This window comes from Nylanderia fulva, unplaced genomic scaffold, assembly GCF_048542155.1.
Source record: "Nylanderia fulva isolate GAGA-0341 unplaced genomic scaffold, ASM4854215v1 Scaffold541, whole genome shotgun sequence".
Taxonomy (NCBI): domain Eukaryota; kingdom Metazoa; phylum Arthropoda; class Insecta; order Hymenoptera; family Formicidae; genus Nylanderia; species Nylanderia fulva.
Genome location: NW_028190634.1, coordinates 48,394 through 71,166, shown reverse-complemented (window position 1 = coordinate 71,166; position 22,773 = coordinate 48,394). Strand labels below are relative to the sequence as shown.

Genomic DNA, 22,773 nt, shown 5'->3' with positions numbered 1-22,773 from the left:
TGTTACGATTCCTGCCCAAGTTTAGCAGCACACCCCCCTAAATTGTTCTTCATTGGACTCTTAAATTAAGACTCAATAGAAAAAGAAATATTTCCCTGGTGCAATAATTGCTTTTTTTTTTGGGGTTTTTAAAAAACCATAATTTTTTTTTTTCACAGAGAAATAAAGCATAAAAAAAAATTCCAGAAAAGAAAATATAAAAGGAAAGGGGTTTTTTTCAGCGATGCGAATCCTTCCAAAAGGGTTTTTAATTCTCTAAAATCACATGAAAAAAAATTTTAAAATTTGTTGAAGAAGAAGGGGTAAACAATCAAACAACCAGGGGAAAAAAAATTTTCCCCTGGAAAGGCCAAAAACCTCTTCCATTTAAAGAGAAATTTTCTATCTTGTGTTTTCTGTATATAATTATATATTTTGTAATTTTTCACCTTCCCACCCCCCGGGCCCCCGGCTCCCCCGGTTTTCCGGATTCGGGGGAAGGGGAGTTTCAAAACTCGTTTATTCCTTTTAAAAAAAGGGTTTTGGTTATAAAAGAAAAGAAAAAAAAATATTTTTGGGAAAAAAAGCCAAAATAAAAAATTTATTGACTCTCGTATAAACAAAGTTTTTTGGGGCATAAACCCCCAAAATAAAAAAATTTAAATTGACTACCGTTAAAAAAAAAATAAGGGGGCGTATAGCCTGTACGTGTCCGAAAAATTTCAAATTCCCCCCGGTAAAAATTTGAATCTTTTACGGAGGCGTATACCTATACAAAAAAAAACCCGGGGAAACCCGGGGAAACCCCCGGGCGAAATCGAAAACCCCCCCCCCGGGTTTTAAAAGGAAGCCCCCGGGGAAACCCGGGGGAAACCCGGCGTAACAACGAGAACCCTTTGCCCGCGGTAGCAGAAAAAAACCCCGGAAACCGGGAACCCGGCGTAAAAAAACGGAAACCCTTGCCCGGCTTTTAGCGGAAAAAACCCCGGGAAACCGGGAAACCCGCGAATACGAAAACCCCCCCCCCCGGCGTGTCCCGGAAAAACCCGGGGAAACCCGGGGAAAAACCCGGCGTAAAAACAAAAACCCCCTTTTTCCCGGCGTGTACGGAAAAAAAAAAAAAACCAAAGGGGGGGGAAAAACCCCGGGCGAAAAAGGGGGGGAAAACCCCCTTTTCCCCGGGGGTTTAAAACAGAAGAGAAAAAAAACCCGGGGAAACCCCCGCGTAACAACGAAACCCCGCCCCCCGAAAAAAAAAGGTGGGAGGCCAAAAACCCGGGGAAAAACCCGAAAAACCCCAAAAAGGCCCGTTCCCCGGCCCGGGGGGCCCCCGGGGAACAGGACGGTGCCGGGCCCCTCCTCGACCCTTTTTTATAAAACCCTGCCGGGGGTTCCCCCCTCTCCCTCGGGGTGTGGTGGGGGGTCCCCCGGGCCCGTAGGGGGGCGCCTCGGGGGGGTTTAGGGGGGCGCCCCGGGGGTAGGGCCCCGGGGTTATCATTTATTTTTTGTGTTTGGGGCCCCCTTTTAGGCCCACCCCCCAAAATGGGGGGGGGTGATGGCCCGGGGCGTTAGTAACGGCTACGCCTTTTACCTACCCCCTCCCCCCGGCGGATCTACGGGGTGGGGCCAATCTTTCGAACCGCACCACCACCGTCCATGGGGGGGTTTGGCTCGAACTTCCGGTAGCGGGGGGCCCGTGCCAGGGGCCCGCCCCCATGCCCGTTTTCAAGGAACCATGCCCGACAGGCGACGGGGGAGGGGCCTCGGACCTCCCGATTTGTGGTTGGGAGGGGGGCCGCCCTGCGGGGGGGGGCCCCACCCCCGCCCCCCCTCGGGAGGCCCGGGCGGGCCCTCGCCCGGGGGAACGGGGGGACCCGGGGTTTTTTTTCGCCCGGCCCCCCCCCGGGGGCCGGGGACCCGGGGGTTTGGGGGGGGGCCACGGCCGGGGGAAAACCCCCCTTTTCCGCTCCCCTGCCCGTCCGCCCCGGGGACCAGACCCCCGCCGGGGGGCCGGACCGACGCCGCGGGGGCCTGGTTGGGGCCCCCTTTTGGGCCCTTTTCCCCCTTCCTTCACCTCTCCTCCGGGGAGGAGATATCCCAAAAAGCCTTTGATTTTTTTTGGACTCATCGCGCAATAAAAGCCGGGTCATTGACCCGGCCCCCTTAAAAAACCCCGGGGGGGGTCTTTAAGGGAAAAAAACCGAATTCCCCCTGGGGCCCCCTAGGGGCGGGGGTCGGACCTCGGGGCCCTCTTTTCCCGGTGATTCCCCCGGGGGAGGGGCCGCGAGATGGCGCGGGTCCCCGGGGGGCCCCGTACGGTGGGCTCGGGCCTTCCCCTCAAATTTTGCCCGGCCGGTGGGGGTTGGAAGGGACCCCGCGAGAGGGGTGGGGGGTATGGCGCTGGGGAAGGGGGGCGGCGGGCCCTGCCCCCTACGCTCCGCTTTTCCTCGCCTTTTCCCCTGGATCCCCCTTTGGGGGTCCTGCCATGGATGGGGGGGCCCCCAATCGCCCTCGGGCGTCCTTGACCCCCAAAATTGGGGGGAAAACGACCCTCCACAGTAAATCGGTCCGCGTCTTCGGGGCCTTTTGGGGCCCGAAAAACCCTTTTTTGGGCCCCTTTGGCTGGAAAAGGGGGCGGTCGCGTTTCCAGACGCTTTTTCGCCCAGCGGGGGGTCCCATTCTCGTCGCCGGGGGTTTGGGCTTTTTTTCCCCCGGCGGAAAGGGCCCCGGGCGAGGGGTTTCGGACCACCTTGTAGGGGCCCTCCAACTGGTCGGGCGGTGCTTGGTCCTGGTGCGGGGTGCTTTTCCCCTGGTCGACCCTCTGGAATTTGGGCGAGGGGCTCTCGCCTGCGGGATGTAGGCCGAGTGTCCCCCGGTGGCCTCTTTTCGGCGTGTTGTTTGGCAACTGAGGGGGGGGATTGCTCGTCCCAGTCTTTGGGGCCGGGCCGGGGCCCTACGTACGGGGCTGATCTTTTTTTTAAAAAAAAAAACCCCTGGTTGCCCCCCTTTAAAAAACCGGATTGCTTTTGCGGATGTAAACGGGGGTCCCCCATGTTGTACCCCTAGAAGCTAGCAGGCTTAATGTTTTTGCGCGACGAACTGATCCCTTATCGGATCCCCCAGGGGGGACCGGACCCCCGGGGGCCGGTAATAAAGGGGGGGGGGGTTGAGGGGGGGGTTTACGGCAGGGGGGTGGCTTTTCTAAGGGGACCATTTCAAACCCATTTATCCCCCGGGTTTTTGTTTTTTTAATACCAGGTATGGCCCCCCTAGTGGACCCGAGGCGGGGGCCGAAGGTCAAGGGGCGGTTTTTTCCCCCATGGGGCCCGGACAGAGGGGGCCCAAATATCCGACCACCGGCGTTTTTGACTGGTTTGCCCGGGCGCACAATTAGCGCACCCCCGGACGCCCCGGCTTTTCCCCCCGAACATGCCGGGCCAAAATATAGCGGGCCCCCGGCCAAATTTTTTTGGGGAAATGCCTGTGCCCGGCGGCCGGGTCGTGGGCCCATTCGCTAAAGGGGGGGGGGGGGCCCGTTGGTCGTAGGACGCACTGTTTCCATTCTCTTTCGGCGGGGTTTTTCCCCCCTTAATCCAAATCGGGGGAAATTTCCTGTACAATCTTTAAAATTTCCCTGGATTTTATAGCCCCGGGGACGGTGGATGTCTCCGTACTTGGGGTATTTTTTCGGTGGTCCACCGGCATTTCGGCCGGGTCAACCCCCAAAGCTTCCCCCGGGGGGCGGGGGGGGCTCTGCCCCCGGGTTTTAAATTCCCGCGCCCCGGGCCCGGGTGTGAAATCATGTTGTTGTAATTCGAACATCCGCGGCTGTCGTCCGGGGGGGGGCCTCGAGTTTGTACCCCCTTTTAAAAAACTTGGGGTCGGGGGCGACGGTGAAACTTTTTCCCCCCGGGGAAAAACCCCATCCGGGGTTTTAAACCCCCCCGACACCAAGCACTCTTTCGGTGCGCATAATCTTCTCCCGGGTGGGGGAGGGTCCCCGGGTGGGGTCGCGATAACCCCCCTCTTTCCTTTCGCCAGGGGTTTTTGGGGTTTAAAAAGGGCCCCCCAAACCCCTGGGGGCCCGGCCCTCGGTTTGTAGTAGAAATGGTCGCCAAATCTGGACGGGGGAGGACGGTGGGGGTGGGGGTTTTAAGGGGCCCCCTTTTTTTTTTTCCCGGGAAAACCCTTTTTTTTCTTTTTTTGCCCAGGGCCAGCCCCGCTCTCTTTTTAGTGATCGAGTGAGAGGGGCGGCGATATGGGGAAAATCACGATGAATCGGCGGTACCATGAACCCCCCCCCCCCAAAATTGCCCCCCCCCTGCGGGGGGTCGTGGGGGCAGCCAACGGGAATGGGGGGGCCCTTTTTTTTTTGGGGCCGTCCGGGTTCCGTCCGAAACGATAAATTTTCCGAGGGGCCGAAGACTTTTTCCCGAAGTACACTTTTTTTTGGGGTTTTGGGGGGGGTCGGGGGTCACAGGCGGGGGAAAACCGGGCCCAAAAAGGGCCCAGGGCTCCCCCAAAATACGGGACGCGAAACTATTCGTCCAAGTAGCGAGGGCGTGTGGTTTTAAAATCCCGGGGGGGAACCCGGGGTCGGCAGCCGTTGGAAGGGGGGCCCGGGGCTGAGGGATCCGAATGGCTACCGGAAAAACAAACAGCCCTCTCCCCCGGCCCCGGGGGAAGGGGGTTTTGGGGGGGCCCCTCCGGAGTTAGTGGGGCCCCTTTTTATACCCGCCCGTGGGGGGACGGGACAATGTTGCGCCTCGTAGCTTTCTAAGGTGGCCAATGTGAGGCGCGGGTATGCATCTTTTTCTGAGGCCGCGTTTTTCGGGAAGTCTATACAAATCGGGGGGGGGGGCCCTTTTTTCTTTGCCCCCCCTATCGGGGGGCCCCCGGGGCCCCCTTTGGGGGCTCGATGACTCCCTTTGGTTTTTCCCCCCCTTTTGGGCCTCTTTTGGGGGGGTCACGGCTTGCTGGCCCCCGGGTTAAAGGGGGGCCATAAAACGTTGTTTATGGGCGCCCCGGTTTTTGCCGAAAATTTTGGGGTGGGCTTTGTGGTCGGGCCGGGACCTTTTGAACTTTTTGGGAATTTTTTTTTTTTGAAAGGCCTGTCCTTTGCGCCTCGCTGGGAGTTCCCCCGGGGATACTGGCTGTCGCGATTCCCCTTTTGGGGTTTTTTCTCGGTGACAGGTCTGGGGGGCGGGCGCAGGTCGATCCTAATTTTTGCCCCGGGTCTATGCCCATTAATACGGCGTTGTCTATTTTGGGTTAAAAAAAGGGTGGCGGTCGATTTTCCCCCCCTAACCTGACCCCCTTTTTTTTGATGGTCTCGGCAATGGGGGCTTGCGCCGTCCCAGGGGTATCTCTGCCCCCTTTTTTATCTGGGGGAGACGGTTTTCGGTTGATTCGGCGGGCCGTTCCCCCGCGTTTTCGAAGAGATTTCTGAGCCGGGGAAAAAAGGAGGGGCCCCCCCAAAAGTTGTCCGGCGTCTGGATTCCCGGGGTTCGGTCCGGGGGTTTTATTTTTGGCCGGTTGGGCTTTACACGGGGCCCCCACTCTCCGGCCCCCCCCCCCGTTTCCCGTCGGGGGGGGGCAGTCCGGGGGGGGACCCCGTCCTTGCCACATCTCGAAAATTTTTTCGGAGGGGCGCTGGCGTGCGGCGTGTATGTCCCCCTTGCTTGCACCCCCAACCCTTTCCCCCCACTGTAGCCCCGGAAAACTACAAAACCCGGGGGGTGCTTTGGGGGCACTCCCTTTTCGTTCCTGTTTCGGGGGTCCCCCTTTGTATTCGGGGGCTCATCCAAAACCCCGCGCTAGCACGGGCCGCCCGCCCATGTACAAAAAGGGGGTCCGGACCATTTTTCGTAAGCTGTTCCCCTTTTTGGGGGAGGGGTGATTCCCCCGGCGCGCGCATCATGGTCAGGACCCCCCTGGCGACTTTTGGAAGGACTCTTTTTGGGGGTTTTTTTGGGGCCCTTATGTCCCTTTTCATCTTTCTCTCATACCCCCCCCTTTGGGAGGTATTTTTGGCGGACGCTTGGCGAAAGTCGGCCCCGCTGGGTATGGGAAACCCATGTTTTCGATACCAACCGGGAAAGGGGGGCTCCCCCCAAGTTTTGGGGCCCCCCCCCCATCTGGGCGTCGGGGGACCGAGCCCCCGGCACACTCTTCCGTCGCTCGAGGAATGCCCGGGGGCCTTCCCCGAAAAGGGGGGCCCCCCTTTTTCGGGTCTGGTCCATGATCCGGGTTGGGGTTTTTCGGGGTCGGGTGGTACTTCTTTTGTCTTTTTTTGGGCTTCCCCGGTGGGGCCCCCTTGACGTTGAATGGGCACGGGAGGTGAGTTCGAAAAAGCGGGGGTTTTTCCCCAAAAAACGGCGGGGGGGGGGCGGACCTCGCTAAAAAACCTTTCTATCGATTCCGGTCTTTTTTTTAAGGGAATAGTTCGGTTTTTTAATTTAAATTTTCCCCCGGGCATTTGGGTAGGCCTTTTAACGAGTCGGGGGGCCCCCCGGGGGAGTCCCGTTTTGGGGGGCCCCTGTACGGTTTTTTTCCCCTTTCCCCCCCCCGGATCGGTCGCCCGGTTTCCGATTCGGGAGGGGGGGAGATTTGACTCGCTTTTTTCCTTTTAACAATGCTTTGGGGTTTTTTTAAAAAACAATAAAAAAAGATTTTTAATTAAAATGAGCTGAATAGAAGATATATAATCGTAATATTCATAATTATTAATAAATGAAATATATTTGTGTAATCGTTATGGTTATAATCGTTATAATCTTGAAACTATAATTGTACATTGTTTCCTAATTTTTATAACTAAAAAAACATAAATATTTGAAAGCACTTTGATAGTTTTGTACATTAAATACATATCATACATATTTTTAATTGAACGACACAGATTGATACAATGCAGTATGTGATATGTCGACGTTGACAACGACACGATATCGATATTTAAAAAAATAATAAACATAATATTTAAATATTAATATTAGAACATAATATTTAAACAAATTTATTTGGATACTCTTATTCAAATCATCGTTGAAACAGTTGTCTACATAATTCGTCTCTGAGATCGCGACCATGTCGATCATCATCCGGATCTTCATTTCTATCTGCTGCTGGGACATTATGTAACAATACCTGCGCATTTATATCAGCATGGTTGTCGACTTCAGGTTCTTCCATGTGTTGCAAATCATCCAAGTCAGCCAAATTGTGAAGAACGCAGCAAGCGAAGATGAATTTGACGATAAATTGCATATTCCTCAACTTGAGGAAATATAACTGTCTGAAACGTTGTTTCAGTATTCCAAATCCATGCTCAACTGAAATTCTGCATTGACTGTGTATACGATTAAAATTTCTTTGGGCCTGTGTCAAATGTCCATTATCCCGATATGGAGTAATTAATTGGAGAAGGCATGGATATGCAGCATCTCCAAGAAGTATGCTTCCATCTAAAATAAAAGCATGTATATTTAAAATTAACAGCTAAGGCTAAGGCTGCTTTTTGATATTCATTCTGCTAGTTGAAAATCTATATTTTATATTATGTACTACAGATTTATAATACTGGCAGTAAATATCAAAACGTAGCCTATGAAAACATTTACAGTGAAGTATATATTTTAATCATAAATCTTACAGATATGGCAATGCATAGTCAACCACATCTACATACACAGAAATATTGAAAAATGTTTCTTTTTTTAATCTCCTCCGGACTTTCGAATACAGAAACTGTTGACGCATGTCATAAATTTGTATAATCAATAGACTCTTATATTAATCGCTCGTATATCAACGGAAAGGTTCGATCGTTCGAACCGACACACGACAACATTATCGACCTTGTTCACCATCCCATGTGATAAGAGTCACGCTGTCACGTGTACATTTTATTTACTCCTATTCTTTCGTCGCTCCGATTCGCCGAAACAAACATCCGATCCCGAGAAAGAGAGGATTCCGTGACGAAAACTCGGAACGCTCCCGAAAACCGAGAATCAGATCTCTGCGAACCGTGCTATCGATCAGCTGCAAATACAAGTAAACATATGTTCGTTGCTGTAATCACTTTCCTCTCGGAGCGAGCCTTCACGAGGCTGTACAAGCCACCAGTCGATCAACAATAATTTGAATTAGAGCGACGCCGTCGCGCCTACTGATATCGACAACAGAAACTATAGATAATTACCAGTTCATATCTACAAAATATCTACGATTTTAACCGAATTGAATAAGAAATATAAAAATATTTGATTAAAATACAGTAATTAATTATGAATGTAATAAGTTCATACTTCCACAAAATATTGGCAAATCTTCTGGGCTTTATGACCACGACCTTTAGTCGTACGCACTAGTAACGGACCCGCGTAATCGACGCCGGTATGATTAAAGGCGCGTGAAGTCGGGTTCACGCGGAAATCCGGCAGGTCGCCCATAAGCTGTTCGGGCACGCGTGCATTCTCCCGTGTGCACACAATACATTGGTAGAGGACGGTACGCACAGTGGCGCGAGCGCGAATTAGCCAATACTGTTGTCGCAGGAGCGTGAGTGTGAGTTGCGGACCGGCGTGTAGGGCCGCAACATGAATCTGTTTGATAAGGAGGTGGACCAATGGATGTGATTTTAAAATTAGCGGATGTTTAGCATCATCTGACAGGCTTGCGTGCTTTAATCGGCCTCGAACGCGTAACAAGCTGTCTCTGTCTATGTAAGGAGAAAGCGAAGCTAATGGACTAGTTTTTGAGACGCAACGTAGTTGTTTTAGGCGAGCTATGTCGTCAGCAAATAGATTGAGTTGAATCCGTCGAATCCAAAAATTATGAGCGGCGACCAGCTCATCGGACCGGAGAGCATGCGGGTGCGAGTGAGAGGCATCGCATTGTGTTTTCGTCTGGGTACGAGCGTTGCGAACGTTATATCACGCATTTTTTGACGCTTTGTTTCAGGATCCTTTTGGTACTGATCACGCACCATCTGAAGTTTTGTTTCAGGATCCTTATGATACTGATCACGCACCATCTGACGTTTTGTTTCAGAATCCTTATGGTACTGATCACGCATCATCTGACGTTTTGTTTCAGGATCCTTATGGTACTGATCACGCACCATCTGACGTTTTGTTTCAGGATCCTTATGGTACTGATCACGCACCATCTGACGTTTTGTTTCAGGATCCTTATGGTACTGATCATGCATTATCTGACGTTTTGTTTCAGGATCCTTATGGTACTGATCACGCATTATCTGACGTTTTGTTTCAGGATCCTTATGGTACTGATCACGCATTATCTGACGTTTTGTTGCAGGATTCATAAAATATTTTTCTTTGTAAGAAAAAGCATCTTTTTCGATTCGTTTCGAACGCTGTTCCTCAGTTTCCTTACTACGTGCAAGTCTTTTTCTCAGTGCATCCCTCTCTCGTCTTTTCAATGTCTCCAACGGCAGTAGCGTTAATGGAGCAATTGAATCATAGAGGTACGGAAAACGAGTTATTGTTTGTTTTTCAAACATTGCGGACAAATGAGGTCTTAGCAACGATTGATTATACGTCACAATTATAACCGTCACCTTGCGACTGAACTTTAGGAAAAACTATTAGATTGTTTTGACAATCATGAAAGGGAAATAATCTGTCCACAAAAATTCGAATTTCTCCATTCAAATTATGTATATTTGCATTACGACTACCTTCATGAGAATCATATATAATAATAGATTTTGCATCGTAATGGCAAGCAACCCAATGTCCACCACCAAAATCACTGTGCAGTATTTGCAAATGCTTCTTCTTTGAATTATTCAGTGGAACAATCTGATCGGGAAATATTGTCAACCATACAGGTCGAGGTGCATAATCAGAATTGCTCTCGAGTAGCGCATGGAAACTGTCTATCATCGTTTCCGTCAACCATTCTTTGAAAGCCAAAATATTCTTTTCCTTATTGCCATAATGGAACTTGTGACACTGATGATCCATTTTCAGTTGTTTGGGACAGTTTTAGTTATAGATATACGGCGTTTGGGGCAGCCTTCTAGTGATGCAAGTATCAAATAAGATTTTTCTAATTAGACGCCTAGAGCAGGCGAAAGGTCTGAGATATTGCAGACTAAAATGCTACAAAAGCGAATACTGTTAATTTGGATGTGTAATAGACCCAAAACAAAAATACTTTTTCTAATTGTATAGGCGCCACGGGCAAGCCAAAAATCTGCGCTATTACAGACGAAAACGCTATAATAGCGAATAATTTTAGTTTGGATACGTAATAGGCCGAACAAAATTAATTTTTGTAATTGGATGCAGGCGTCTAGGGCAAGCCAAAATTCAGCGCTATTAGCAGCCGATGTTCTAATTCAGCGCTTATGGCAGCTTTTATACAGCGCCTGAGCAGCCGATTAATTTTTTTTTATTTTTCCGGATCTGTAAAATAAAAAAGTTATATAAATACATTATAAATTATTTTAATAAACATATGCAAAGATTCAAAATTATTACACTAATTAAACAATACTTCAGAAACTGCAGTTAAAAAGAAATGAAATTACATCTGTTCATTTTTCTTTTGTATAGTACTTGTAATTCACGTAATCACATTGACACGTCAAAATAGTATTTATTTATTATTATTGTAAATAAATCATCATTGCAGTAGACCTAAAATTTCTTAAAATTAAAAATCATAATCGAAAATTTGAAGTAAATCTAATTTTTTTTATAAATAGAAATATTCTATTTTTTTTTAATTTATCGATTCTTCACTATATATTTGATTCAATAATCTTACCTCAAGATTTTTATGCACAAAATGATGAATACCAATCGAAGTTAAATGCCTATCTTTGTTTTCCCTTTAAACTAAACAACTTTTGTTTGAAATTTTCCTATATACTTTCGAGATATTTAATAAGTACAAAATTTACTTATGAAATAGGTATTTCTGTACAAACAAGATTTATAAATACAGGATTTACTTACAGATTAAACAAGAATTTTTAAGAGGCATTGATGATTTATTGATAATAAAACTTCCTACGACATTTAAATAAACTTGTTAAATATGCAAGACGAAAAAATGTTTCAAACAAACACCATAGGATTTGAAGAAAGACAGATGATGCTGATATTCATTTGACCTTGCAGAGATCTTGAAAATTCCTGTTAACGTTAACCCACTAAACATGAAATATACATGCAATGTTTCAAATTGTTTCATTTAGATTTCAAATGATACATTTTACGTATTTGTTTTTGATATAATTCATAAATGTTACAATTGAAATATTTCATCATAGTATATATTAAAAATATTTCAAATGAAATATCTCAATTGATATATATTTAAAACATTCCAAAGTTATCGTTTTAGGTATATTTACAAAATAATAGTAAAATAAATATTTATGTACACGATTAGATAATCGCTTACATAATTTGGAAAATGGCAATCACGTATTACATTCAAATTGTGTTTATTTATTATAAATAAATTATTAGAGAGAAATATTGAAAAATATTGAATAACATAATTAGAATACGTTGTATATAAATATTTATATAAATGGTCTTGTTTTAAAATTGTATTATTATTTAAATGCTTAGAATGTATATATTTTGTTATTATATATTTATTTATATATTTATATTTTTTTTATATTGAAAAGATTCATTTTTCTTTTTCCTTTTTTTAAATTAATAAATTTTATTAAATATTTGTTTGCCAATTAAACAAAAATGTAATCGTACACCAGCAATTACTTTTCAAAATATTATTTTTCTTGTGTGTGAATAGTTTCATATAATATCTGGATTGCAAATATATATTGTTAATAATAATAGTTTTGTTGCATATCTATTATGCATATAATTTGGAAATAATATAATTTAATAATTAAAAATTGCAAACAGAATAATATATTCACATATTTATATTTATTATATTATATCTGCACATATTCATATTGATGAGATAATTGTTTATTATATAAAATCATGTGCGTGATAATTAAATATTTTCTATGCAATCAAATTAATAAGGAATATAATGATTTAACATGATTATATTCTAAATCTGTTGGTGAAAACGTTACGTGCAACAAATATATACAATTTAAGTTATTAAAATTTTATTATTTTTGTAAAATATCATTGACTTTGTAGAATACTTGAAAATATTACAATTCTATTTCTTAATAATAAATTAATTAAATTTAATAAAGGAAATAAAACATTTTATCGTGTTCTGATATTGGACTTATTAACCATAGCGTGTAATTAAATATTATAGGTCTACGCTTATTGTGATAAAGCTCTTTGATTGTTAATTGACTGAAATATAACCTAAGAGCTTTGGACATTCACATTCCACAGTAATCAAAGAGTTAGGATTATCAATTCTTTAAGGTAACGTATTGATAGTTTGTTCATTACTTATCATAATGCAAATACAATTTGACTTTATCACTTTATAATTATTAAAAATCGTTTTAGAGTGAATCTTATGTAACAAGCTTTTTTTGGTTTTCTTCGGAATTTTTTATAATGAACTCATAAATGTTTTGTATATGTATAAAAAATTTCATTTTAAAAAAGGTAAAAAAAGTTGTTAAGTCCGCGTCAAAAACTATATCTCCAAAATCTTACAGAATCTTAAAACATATCTGAAAAATAATGTATTTAAAATATATAATGACATTAAAAACTTGCAATAACAAAAATATAAACATTAAAGACTTGCGACAAAAAAAATTAATTTAAAAACTTAACATACATATATTATATAACATACATATATATACATATATTACATGAGGTGAGACACGGATGTGATTTATTTATAATAAATAAACGTTATTTGAATGTAATGTATAAAAAGATTGTGAAATAGTTACATGTTTGAACACATAAACGCTATCTAGCTATCCAAAAAAAAAGTGTATTACCACACACACACACACACACACGCGCGCACGCGCACGCACGCACGCACGCACGCACGCACGCACGCACGTATACATTCTTCTTTATAATGCTCAGAATAAAAAATCAGCACATGATCCACATTCTCTCAAAAACCATGAAATATGACACATTTTTCATACATAATTTCCAATATTTTTAAACATAATTAATTGTAACAATAATTTTTGGTATCACTAGTCTAGGTTTCATCACAGTAATAATTTAAAATATGATATTTAGTATTAAGGCAGAAAATCTATAACTTGGCAAAAATAATCTTATTTATTTTATGATCTCCTTCGACAGCGCACTGCTGATTTCACTAAAACATCTGATAGCTATTACATTGACTTTGCAACCATATTTTCTAATTGTATTCCGATTAACTTCTTCACAATTATTTTTATTAATCAGTGTAATTTCTGTAACATGTAATGTTACGAAAATTGTATGTTACTTTGCACTTATTATTATATTAATTTTATAAATATAATTAACTTTTTTATAATTTTTATTATTATTAGCATAAAATACATATTTATAAATATATAATTTTAATATTGATTGATATAATATAAAAAACACTGATGTATACCTTAATTATATATTAAATAATGCAGAACATTACACAAAACATTTTAAAACTATTATAATTATATATAATGAATATTTCAGATTTTTATACGATAATGAATAAAATATACAAAAATATAAAATAATATCAATTGTGTGTATGTGTGTGTAAAATGAAGACGAGTAATAAGTCATAATGAGTCAATGATCGATATTTATCAATTTGTTGCATATTGAATATCATCCAACTATCCTCTTGAAAAAATAATAGTTTTGATTTTCTGCTTGAATTTGCGCATACCATGGAATATAAAAAAATCGTAAAAATCGGGATATGTTTCTGTAATATAAGTAATAGGTAAGCAATCAATCTCTAATTCATTAATATTTTCTATGGACCATCGGAAAAATGTTTCGTACACCGGATGACTATAATCTCGTATTATTTTTATGAGAGGACAATGCTTTTCCAAATCCCAATTATGCAAGTAACGTAGATCATCATCTGTTTGTGATTCTGCAATTTCCCTCATAAAATTAATAAAACTTGAGTAGGAATACTAGGGGGGTTCTAACCCGGGTCCTCTGAGGGGGGTGCGGGGCGGGGGGGTTTTCGGTGGCGAGGGGGTTATGACGTCACGCGGGCGGGGGGTCTTATCAGCAGATAAGCTTATCTATGTTTATAAACAAAAGATAAACAATATCTATTACAAAGGGCTGCCGACATTCGGGGGGGGGGGGGGGGGTTGCGTTTCTTCTCTTCATACGTTTATGTTTATAAACAAAAGATAAACAATATCTATTACAAAAGGGCCGCCGACAATCAGGGGGGGGGGGTGCGTTTCTTTTCCTCATACGTTTATGTTTATAAACAAAAGATAAACAATATCTATTACAAAGGGCTGCCGACAATCAGGGGGGAGGGGGGGGTTTGCGTTTCTTCTCCTTATACGTTATCTGTATATTTCTAAGAAATATAATCAAATTCTAAGAAGGGCCACCGCTTGGCATACGCCGACAATCAAGGGGGTTGCGTTTCTTCCCCCATACGTTATCTGTATATTTCTAAGAAATATAATTAAATTCTAAGAAGGGCCGCTTGGAGCCGAGCGCCGACAATCAGTTCTCTGAAAATCTAAGATAATCAAATTCTAAGAAGGGCCACCGCTTGGCATACGCCGACAATCAAGGGGGTTGATACATGATCTATACGTATATTTCTAAGAAATACCAGCGCCGATAACCAGCGGCTGCAGGAATTTATAAACAAAACAAGCGCCGAAAATTTACGTCATCTAAATTTTTCTCGTTCGTACGTTGACGAACAAAGGGTTGATTGGGATATATAACGAGGACCGATGCCGCTGCCGGGCCATAGTACCACTGGCGAGCGCACGCTCTCTTCATTCAAGATGTTTGTCATGCTATCAAGTTTTTCCGACATTCTCAGTTTAAGTGCCGAACAGTTACAATATATTCCGAAGATTGTTTTACTACAAAAGTGTGGATATTTCGTAGAGCATTTGTGGGACAAGCTTCCAGAGCATATCAAGACGGATCCGGAGGTTCAGACATATCGTCGCTGCCTCGAACATTACAATCGGCCGTGGATGCGAACGCATATTGACGGTCCAGCACCGATGATCAGGGATTGCAGCGAATGTCAGCGAAAATAGGCTGAGGTTAAAAGTGTGAAAAAGTGCCAGACATAAAAAATGGAGAACATTGAGCGCGACCTGTTGGAGCGTTCCCGCCAAGTCGGCACCTTGGGCGAATATTTCGGATGGCTGCAAGAGTGCGAAGAATTTATCGAAGAGCTGGAAGAACGCAGCCGTGCCAAGCGTCCGCGTCTCTCGATTGGACATAGGCAATCTCTCGTGGCGAGAATAGCGCGACTCGAGGGTGCGAAGGTGCGCTTGCAGAGACAGTATGTCGGTGAATCCATGTTTAGTGGTGGATCCATACCTAGTGGCAGCGGCGGCGGCAATAACGCGCAAAGACTCGTTTGGCGCGAGATCGATACGGCGTTCGATAGCCGTATACTTACCGGTGCGGTAATTAACGTCGACTATATCGAACCGCGTCAGTTTTTGGAAAATGCAGCAGACATTGTAGTCGAGAACATGGAGAATGTGCTGCAGAGACACATCAGTGTAAAAGTGAACACTGTTTTCAACGGCGAATTTGTGTCCGGTGACAAGCGTGCCAATAAAAGTATTAATACGAGAAACTTTGAACTCTTTCGCACGTCCGATGTACGCGAGTGGTACGAGCGCCGCGTAATCGAGCCCACGCTAGCATCGCTAGAAGAGTTCCAGGAACGCGATAGCGGCTGGGCATTGTCGCGGATAATAGATTTGACAGTAAATATCAACAAGTATAATCCTATGCGCGCTGGATGCCATGTCAAATTACCGCAAAAAATTATGGTAAAAAGAGCGGTTGTTAATGTGCTATCAGCGGACAATGCGTGTTTCGCATGGTCAGTAGTAGCCGCTCTGTACCCCGCTGAAAGACATATGGAACGAGAATCCTCCTATCCGCATTACACCACAGTGCTGAATCTCCAAAACATTGAGTTTCCAGTGACTGTGAATCAAATTAAAAAGTTTGAACTTGCAAACGACATCTCCGTGAATGTGTACATCATCGAGAACGAGAACATCGTCCCGTTGCGTCTTTCGGAAAAAAAGAAGGACAGGCACGTCAATCTGCTGTACGTGGAAGACGAAAACAGCGTCGGGCATTTTGTTTTGATAAAAAATCTGTCTCGCCTCGTGAGCTCACAGCTGAGCAAAAAGAAATGTAAAAAATTTATATGCGATCGGTAAGTATATATATATTTATTACACGTAAATTATATTTTAATTAAATTTTCATAAAATTTTTTATTTTTTACAGATGCCTACATTATTTCGGAGCGGTGGATAAACTGCAAGCGCATACGGAAGATTGCGGGAAAATTGAACGACTGTGCTATTCGGTTGCCGAGCGACAAGGACAAGTGGCTCAGCTTCGACAACTACACGAGGAAGGAGCGGCTGCCGTTTGTAGTGTACGCCGATCTCGAGTGTGTTTTGGCAAAGACCGAAGATGCCAAAAATTATCAACACCATCAAGTGTTCAGCATCGCGTACTATGTACAGTGTTCGTATGACAGTTCGTTGTCCGCGTACAATTCCCGCCGTAGTGTCGATTGCGTCGCATGGTTCGCCGAACAGCTTAAAAATTTAGCAATCCGCGTAAAAAATATTTTAACGACCAATGTCCCCATGGTAAATTTAACGCCTGACGAGTGGTTAAAATTTCGCACCGCGACGCATTGTCACATTTGTGAAAAACCGTTTGACGAAGACGATACACGCGTCCGCGATCATTGCCACCTCACCGGGCGGTACAGGGGTCCTGCGCATTCAAATTGTAACTTAAATTACAAAGAATCATTTTGTATCCCTATAGTCTTTCACAATCTGTCCGGCTACGACGCACATTTTATTATCGAGGACATAGCCACAGCAGTTCGAAGGGGAAATCGAATTACTGCCGATAACAAAGGAAAAATATATATCATTCTCGAAAACTGTTAGATTGACACAAGACAAAAATGCAAAAAATTATATCAAATTACGCTTTATCGATTCGTATAAGTTTCTCAGTGCTAGTCTCGACAAATTAGCGTCATTTTTGGATAAAGATAAACTAAAAATTTTACATTCGGAATATCAAAATTTAACTAGTGAAAAATTCAATTTATTGACACGAAAGGGTGTCTTTCCATACGAATACATAGACTGCGTGGACAGATTACAAGACACACGTTTACCGCCGCGCGACTCATTTTACAGTTCCTTAACCGGCGACACAGTATCCGAGAGTGATTACGCGCACGCCGAGACCGTCTGGAGCCGATTCTCCCTTCGAACGCTAGGCGAATATAGCGATTTATATTTAAAAATTGATGTCTTGTTATTGGCCGATATATTTGAGAATTTTCGCGATAGTTGTATAAAAAGTTACGGACTCGATCCCGCGTATTATTATACTCTCCCCGGATATACATGGGACGCCATGTTAAAACATACGAATATAAAATTTGAATTATTAACAGACATTGACATGGTTATGTTTGTCGAACGAGGTATACGCGGCGGCCTTAATCAATGTTCAGGCCGATACGCACAGGCTAATAACAAGTACATGCAATCGTACGACCCATCGAAACCCTCATCGTACCTCATGTATTTTGATGTAAATAATTTGTACGGATGGGCAATGTGTCAACCATTGCCATATGCTGATTTTCGGTGGGTCGACGATATATCGAATTTTGACGTATCATCTATCGCGTTCGATTCGCCTATAGGCTATGTTCTCGAAGTAGATTTAGAGTATCCGCAGCATCTTCATGACGCGCACATTGACCTACCGTTTTGCCCGACGCGCGATAAGCCGCCCGGCAAGCGGGAATATAAACTCCTAGCAACGCTTTACGATAAGAAGCGCTACGTAATACACTATCGTAATCTGCAGCAGTGCACGCGCCACGGGCTACGCATAACAAAAATATATCGCATACTACAATTCACGCAGTCAGCGTGGCTTCAAAAATACATCGAACTTAACACACAGTTTAGAACACGAGCGAAAAACGATTTTGAAAAAAATTTATATAAATTGATGAATAACGCGGTATTCGGCAAGACGATGGAAAATGTGCGCAATCATATGGATGTAAAATTATTAACAAAATGGGACGGACGGTACGGTGCGGAGGCAATGATCGCTAAACCAAATTTTCATAGTACAAGCATATTTTCGGAAAAATTAGTTGCCATAGAATTACGCAAACTCGAAGTTAAATTCTACAAACCAATCTACGTCGGCATGTGCATACTCGACGTATCAAAAGTATGTCTTTATGAATTTCACCACGAATACATGTCACCGCTCTATCGTGACAATTGTAGAGTAATGTACACCGACACGGATAGTTTAATATATCAAATTAAATGTCAGGATGTCTATGAAAATTTGAAACGCGACATCGCTCGATTCGATACCAGCGATTACGCCGTGAATAATGCGTACGGTATACCGCTCGCGAATAAAAAGGTGCCGGGTCTGATGAAAGATGAGAATAACGGCGCGATAATGACCGAATTCGTCGGGCTTAGAGCAAAAATGTATGCTTTGCGGGTGGATGGTAAAAAGGACACTAAAAAGGCAAAAGGTGTCAAAAGTAACGTCGTAGCGCGTAGTATAACATTCGACGATTATACACGCTGTCTTAATGACGAGATTGAAATGACGCGTCAACAGTCATGTATAAGATCGAAATTGCATAAAGTGTATACCATCAGCGAGACGAAAATTGCTCTAAGTCCCTACGACGACAAGCGGTATGTCGTACCTGATTCGACCGACACCTTGCCGTGGGGACATTATCGAATACCGTTGTAAATAAATTATATTGTAAGGACGTATTAATGAGAATTATATATATTTTGTTATATATTTCATATATTTCATATGTTATACAATATATATATTGTTATACAATGATTGAATAAAATACATTAAATAACATTGTTTTTATGTATCCAAGAGTTGTGCGAACTGTCGAATCCCAGCCATTTCACATAAACCTCGTCACCCCTCCTGCGCAGTATTTTCTCCACGAGGTACACATCCGGATAATTTGCACGATGCAGCTCATGCTCGTAAAACGCTCCAGCGATAGATGTCTTGTGATAATCCTCGAGTAGATATGTTACGGGATTAGTATGCTGCACTTTAACAATCTTAAACACCTCGGTTGTCCAATTTGGCGTGTATCCCTTCTCGAAAAGTTGTTTGTACTTGCTGACGCGTACCTGATCACCTACTTTGAACTTTGCCGGACCCGCGATTTTTACACGATTGTACACGGTAGCCAAGAGTCTTTCGGCGATCGCGGGGGTAACGTCGGACGGGTCGCATACCAATCGTTCGATGCTTGCGTCCGTTGTAATCTGATACGAGACGTGGCAGCATGTCGAACCACTTGTAAGTACCATTCAGCGTAAACATCTTCCACATATCGTTCTTTAGTGTGCGATTGAATCGCTCGACGACCGACGCCTTCAATATCGAATATGTAGAATAGTGATTAATGTCATGTCTTCGCATAAGTCGTTGCACATCGGCATTGTAAAATTCCTTTCCGTTATCGGTTTGCATGTTTTTCGGGCATCTCTTGCTATCCCGAATTATCTTGGCGATTGCGTCAGCTGTCTCGCTTCCTCCTTTACTCTTGAGTGGTACAGCCCACGCATACTTGCTCAACACATCGATGATGGTGAGTATGTAGTGGTAACCTCTGTTGAAACGGGAGTATGGACGCATCTCGACAATGTCGGCTTGCCACAAATCATCGTATCCTCGCACTATGACATGTCTTCGAGGGAAATTTTTTCTCGCTGACGCGTGCAACTCGTTTACCAACTGCCGTCTCTCCAAACTATGTTGCTCGTTGTTATTTTCACTATTCATTCTCGTTCTTTCGGGTTCTTTCGGGTTCGTGCCTCGTTGTTTCGGGTTTTTTTCGGGTTCGTGCCTCGTTGTTTCGGGTTCTTTTGCGTTCGCGCCTCGTTGTTTCGGGTTCTTTCGGGTTAAATTCTCGTTGTTTCGGGTTCGTGCCTTGTTTTTTTTGGGTTAAATTCTCGTTCTTTTGGGTTCTTTCGGGTTTTTTCGGGTTCGTGCCTCGTTGTTTCGGGTTCTTTCGGGTTCGTGCCTCGTTGTTTCGGGTTCGTGCCTCGTTGTTTCGAGTTCGTGCCTCGTTGTTTCGGGTTCTTTCGGGTTCGTGCCTCGTTGTTTCGGTTTCGTGCCTCGTTGTTTCGGGTTTGTGCCTTGTTCTTTCAGGTTCTTTCGGGTTTTTTCGGGTTCGTGCCTCGTTGTTTCGGGTTCGTGCCTCGTTGTTTCGGGTTTGTGCCTTGTTCTTTCAGGTTCTTTCGGGTTTTTTTCGGGTTCGTGCCTCGTTGTTTCGGGTTCTTTCGGGTTCGTGCCTCGTTGTTTCGGGTTCGTGCCTCGTTGTTTCGGGTTCTTTCGGGTTCGTGCCTCGTTGTTTCGGTTTCGTGCCTCGTTGTTTCGGGTTTGTGCCTTGTTCTTTCAGGTTCTTTCGGGTTAAATTCTCGTTGTTTCGGGTTCTTTCGGGTTCTTTCGCGTTCGTTCACTCACGTCCTTGGCCCATTCGAAAATCGTTCCTGACTCGATCACAGCCTCGTCCCAAGTCGTTTCTGATCCGTTCGTAGCCCGCCTTGGCCCGTTCGCAGCCGTCCCTGACCTGTTCGCAACCCTTACTGAGTTGTTGATAGCCTTTTATGTAACCTTTAAGGACTTGTTCGTAGCCTCGTTCGCAACCCTGTTTGACATGATCGTAACCTCGATCGTAGCGGTCGCGTTCACCACCGTTTCCAGGTCGTTCACTGCTGCTTCCGGGTCGTTCACTGCTGCTTCCAGGTCGGTCACTGATGCCACTCATTGTTGTTTGGTAACACGCTGATAATCCTCCGTAGCTGTTCAACAATTGTTTGCAACCACTCGAAAATCCTTTCTAGACGTTTCACAACTGTTTGATAGACGTTTCTGAGCCAACCGCTCATTAGATGCCTGTGTCTGAGGTAGTGTTTGGCGCACGCAGAAGCTCTTTTATCGCAGTTTCCAACGCTCGTACATCCTTCTCTAACGCAGCCAGCTTCTCATCTGACTCTTTCTGTTGGATCATCAATGTTTTAAAGCACTCTTCCAGGTACAATTTGTTGACGACATCGGTATCCGCCTCAGGTTGCGCTACACGGCGAATCTTGCGCGATCTCGCGTCATAATCTGTAGCGACGCGATGCAGAGCGTTTTTGCGCACGCATTTTCTAATCAATCTATACCATTGATCGTTTGTGCCAGGGGTTGCATCATTTCTCCTCTCGAATAATCCAAATTTATTGATAGACATTTTTTCAATGCTTTGTAAAGTGTCACACGATAAACTGAATAGATTGTCGGGAACCTTGTTTAATTTATAATAATGCCCGCTTCCCGCAGTTCCTCGATAATCGACAAGATCTCGTTGTCATGCGCGTTGTTGCCAGCTTGGTGCGAAGCATCGAGCAATCGTAGGCGATCCACTAGCTCGTTGGGGTCGTCCCAGTGCACGTAATCAATCTTATTGTTGGTTAGCGTCATAGCGCGAGGCATTCCCATGCCAGATTTTGGGTCGTCCGATTCCACCCGCGTCAACGGTGCGATTATATATTTGTACTTGTCCCCCTTGCTACTCTTCACACGGCCTTGCACATCAAAGTTGCGTTTATGCGCATTTGTCGCCAATAATATATGTTTTTATTTTTGCAAATCATCCTCCTGGTAATCAGGTCTTTTCTTGAAGATCAACTTGTACAATCCGGGCGTTCCAATGTACCGCGTGTCGCCTATGATTATATTGTCATCTTTGTCAATCGCGAATCGCTTGTTTCCGATGCGCATTTCATTCTCGTCGAAATAGACTCCGTATACATTATCAATTTCTTTCTTCTCATCAGCACCGAGGAGAGCGTCCATGTACTTTTGTCCTAATGGCCCCCAATCCTTTCGCATCATTTGTCGACCTTCCAACGATCTTAACCAGTGTCGAAGGGATATTTCGGGCGGGTTACGCGCGGTTTCGAAAACATTTTCGTCTACGAGTGTTTTGGGTATCACAGGTTGTGCGTTTTTCGGTGTAGATGTTGTCGGCAATGAAGCGTCCAATGGCTTCAAAATATCATATTTTCTTTTTTTCAATGTCTTCTCCTCCTCCTCTTTATATCGCTTGATGGTTTTATGTTTACTCTTTTTCGGTGTTTCCCCCTCATACCGTGTCTCGATCTTCACACCGTCGTCGTCGTCGGTGTTAGGCTCGTTTTTCACCGAAATCGTCGCGTTGTCGACAATCTTTTGTAGCGGCTCGATAATAGGTTTAAGGTGAGTCTTGACAGCGATATCATCATCGATCGTTCCGGTCTTCAGAGCGCGTTGTTTCTTGCGGATCGATTCAGCCGTCTTCGCAATCTCCTTGGCAACCTTTTCACGCTCGCGAATATTATCAGCCATGTCGGCAGCACTCTCTCTAGAGTTTCTCTCGACTGGGAGGATTGTTGGCGACGACTAATGTCTCTGCGGTATCGCGAACTCATTAAATCCTTTTCTGTATCGCCCGTTCGTAAGCGAG

The 22,773-nt window shown here is 44.2% G+C and overlaps 2 protein-coding genes across 2 annotated transcripts; both read left to right on the top strand.

The window, feature by feature from the left end:
- The first annotated feature begins 14,976 nt into the window (after nt 1-14,976).
- LOC146721140 (uncharacterized) lies at nt 14,977-16,368 on the top strand. Its single transcript, XM_085487386.1, has one exon. The coding sequence runs from the start codon at nt 15,248-15,250 to the stop codon at nt 16,361-16,363; it is 1,116 nt and encodes a 371-aa protein (XP_085343512.1). The 5' UTR covers nt 14,977-15,247; the 3' UTR covers nt 16,364-16,368.
- A 1,427-nt stretch (nt 16,369-17,795) lies between these two features.
- On the top strand, nt 17,796-19,118 carry LOC146721139 (uncharacterized). The gene has a single exon (XM_085487387.1). The coding sequence runs from the start codon at nt 17,805-17,807 to the stop codon at nt 18,990-18,992; it is 1,188 nt and encodes a 395-aa protein (XP_085343513.1). The 5' UTR covers nt 17,796-17,804; the 3' UTR covers nt 18,993-19,118.
- Nucleotides 19,119-22,773: the final 3,655 nt, after the last annotated feature.

Bases quoted from the DNA above. Each gene is read 5' to 3' on its own strand.
- LOC146721139 (XM_085487387.1), top strand. From the start codon at position 17,805: ATGTGTCAACCATTGCCATATGCTGATTTTCGGTGGGTCGACGATATA.
- LOC146721140 (XM_085487386.1), top strand. From the start codon at position 15,248: ATGGAGAACATTGAGCGCGACCTGTTGGAGCGTTCCCGCCAAGTCGGC.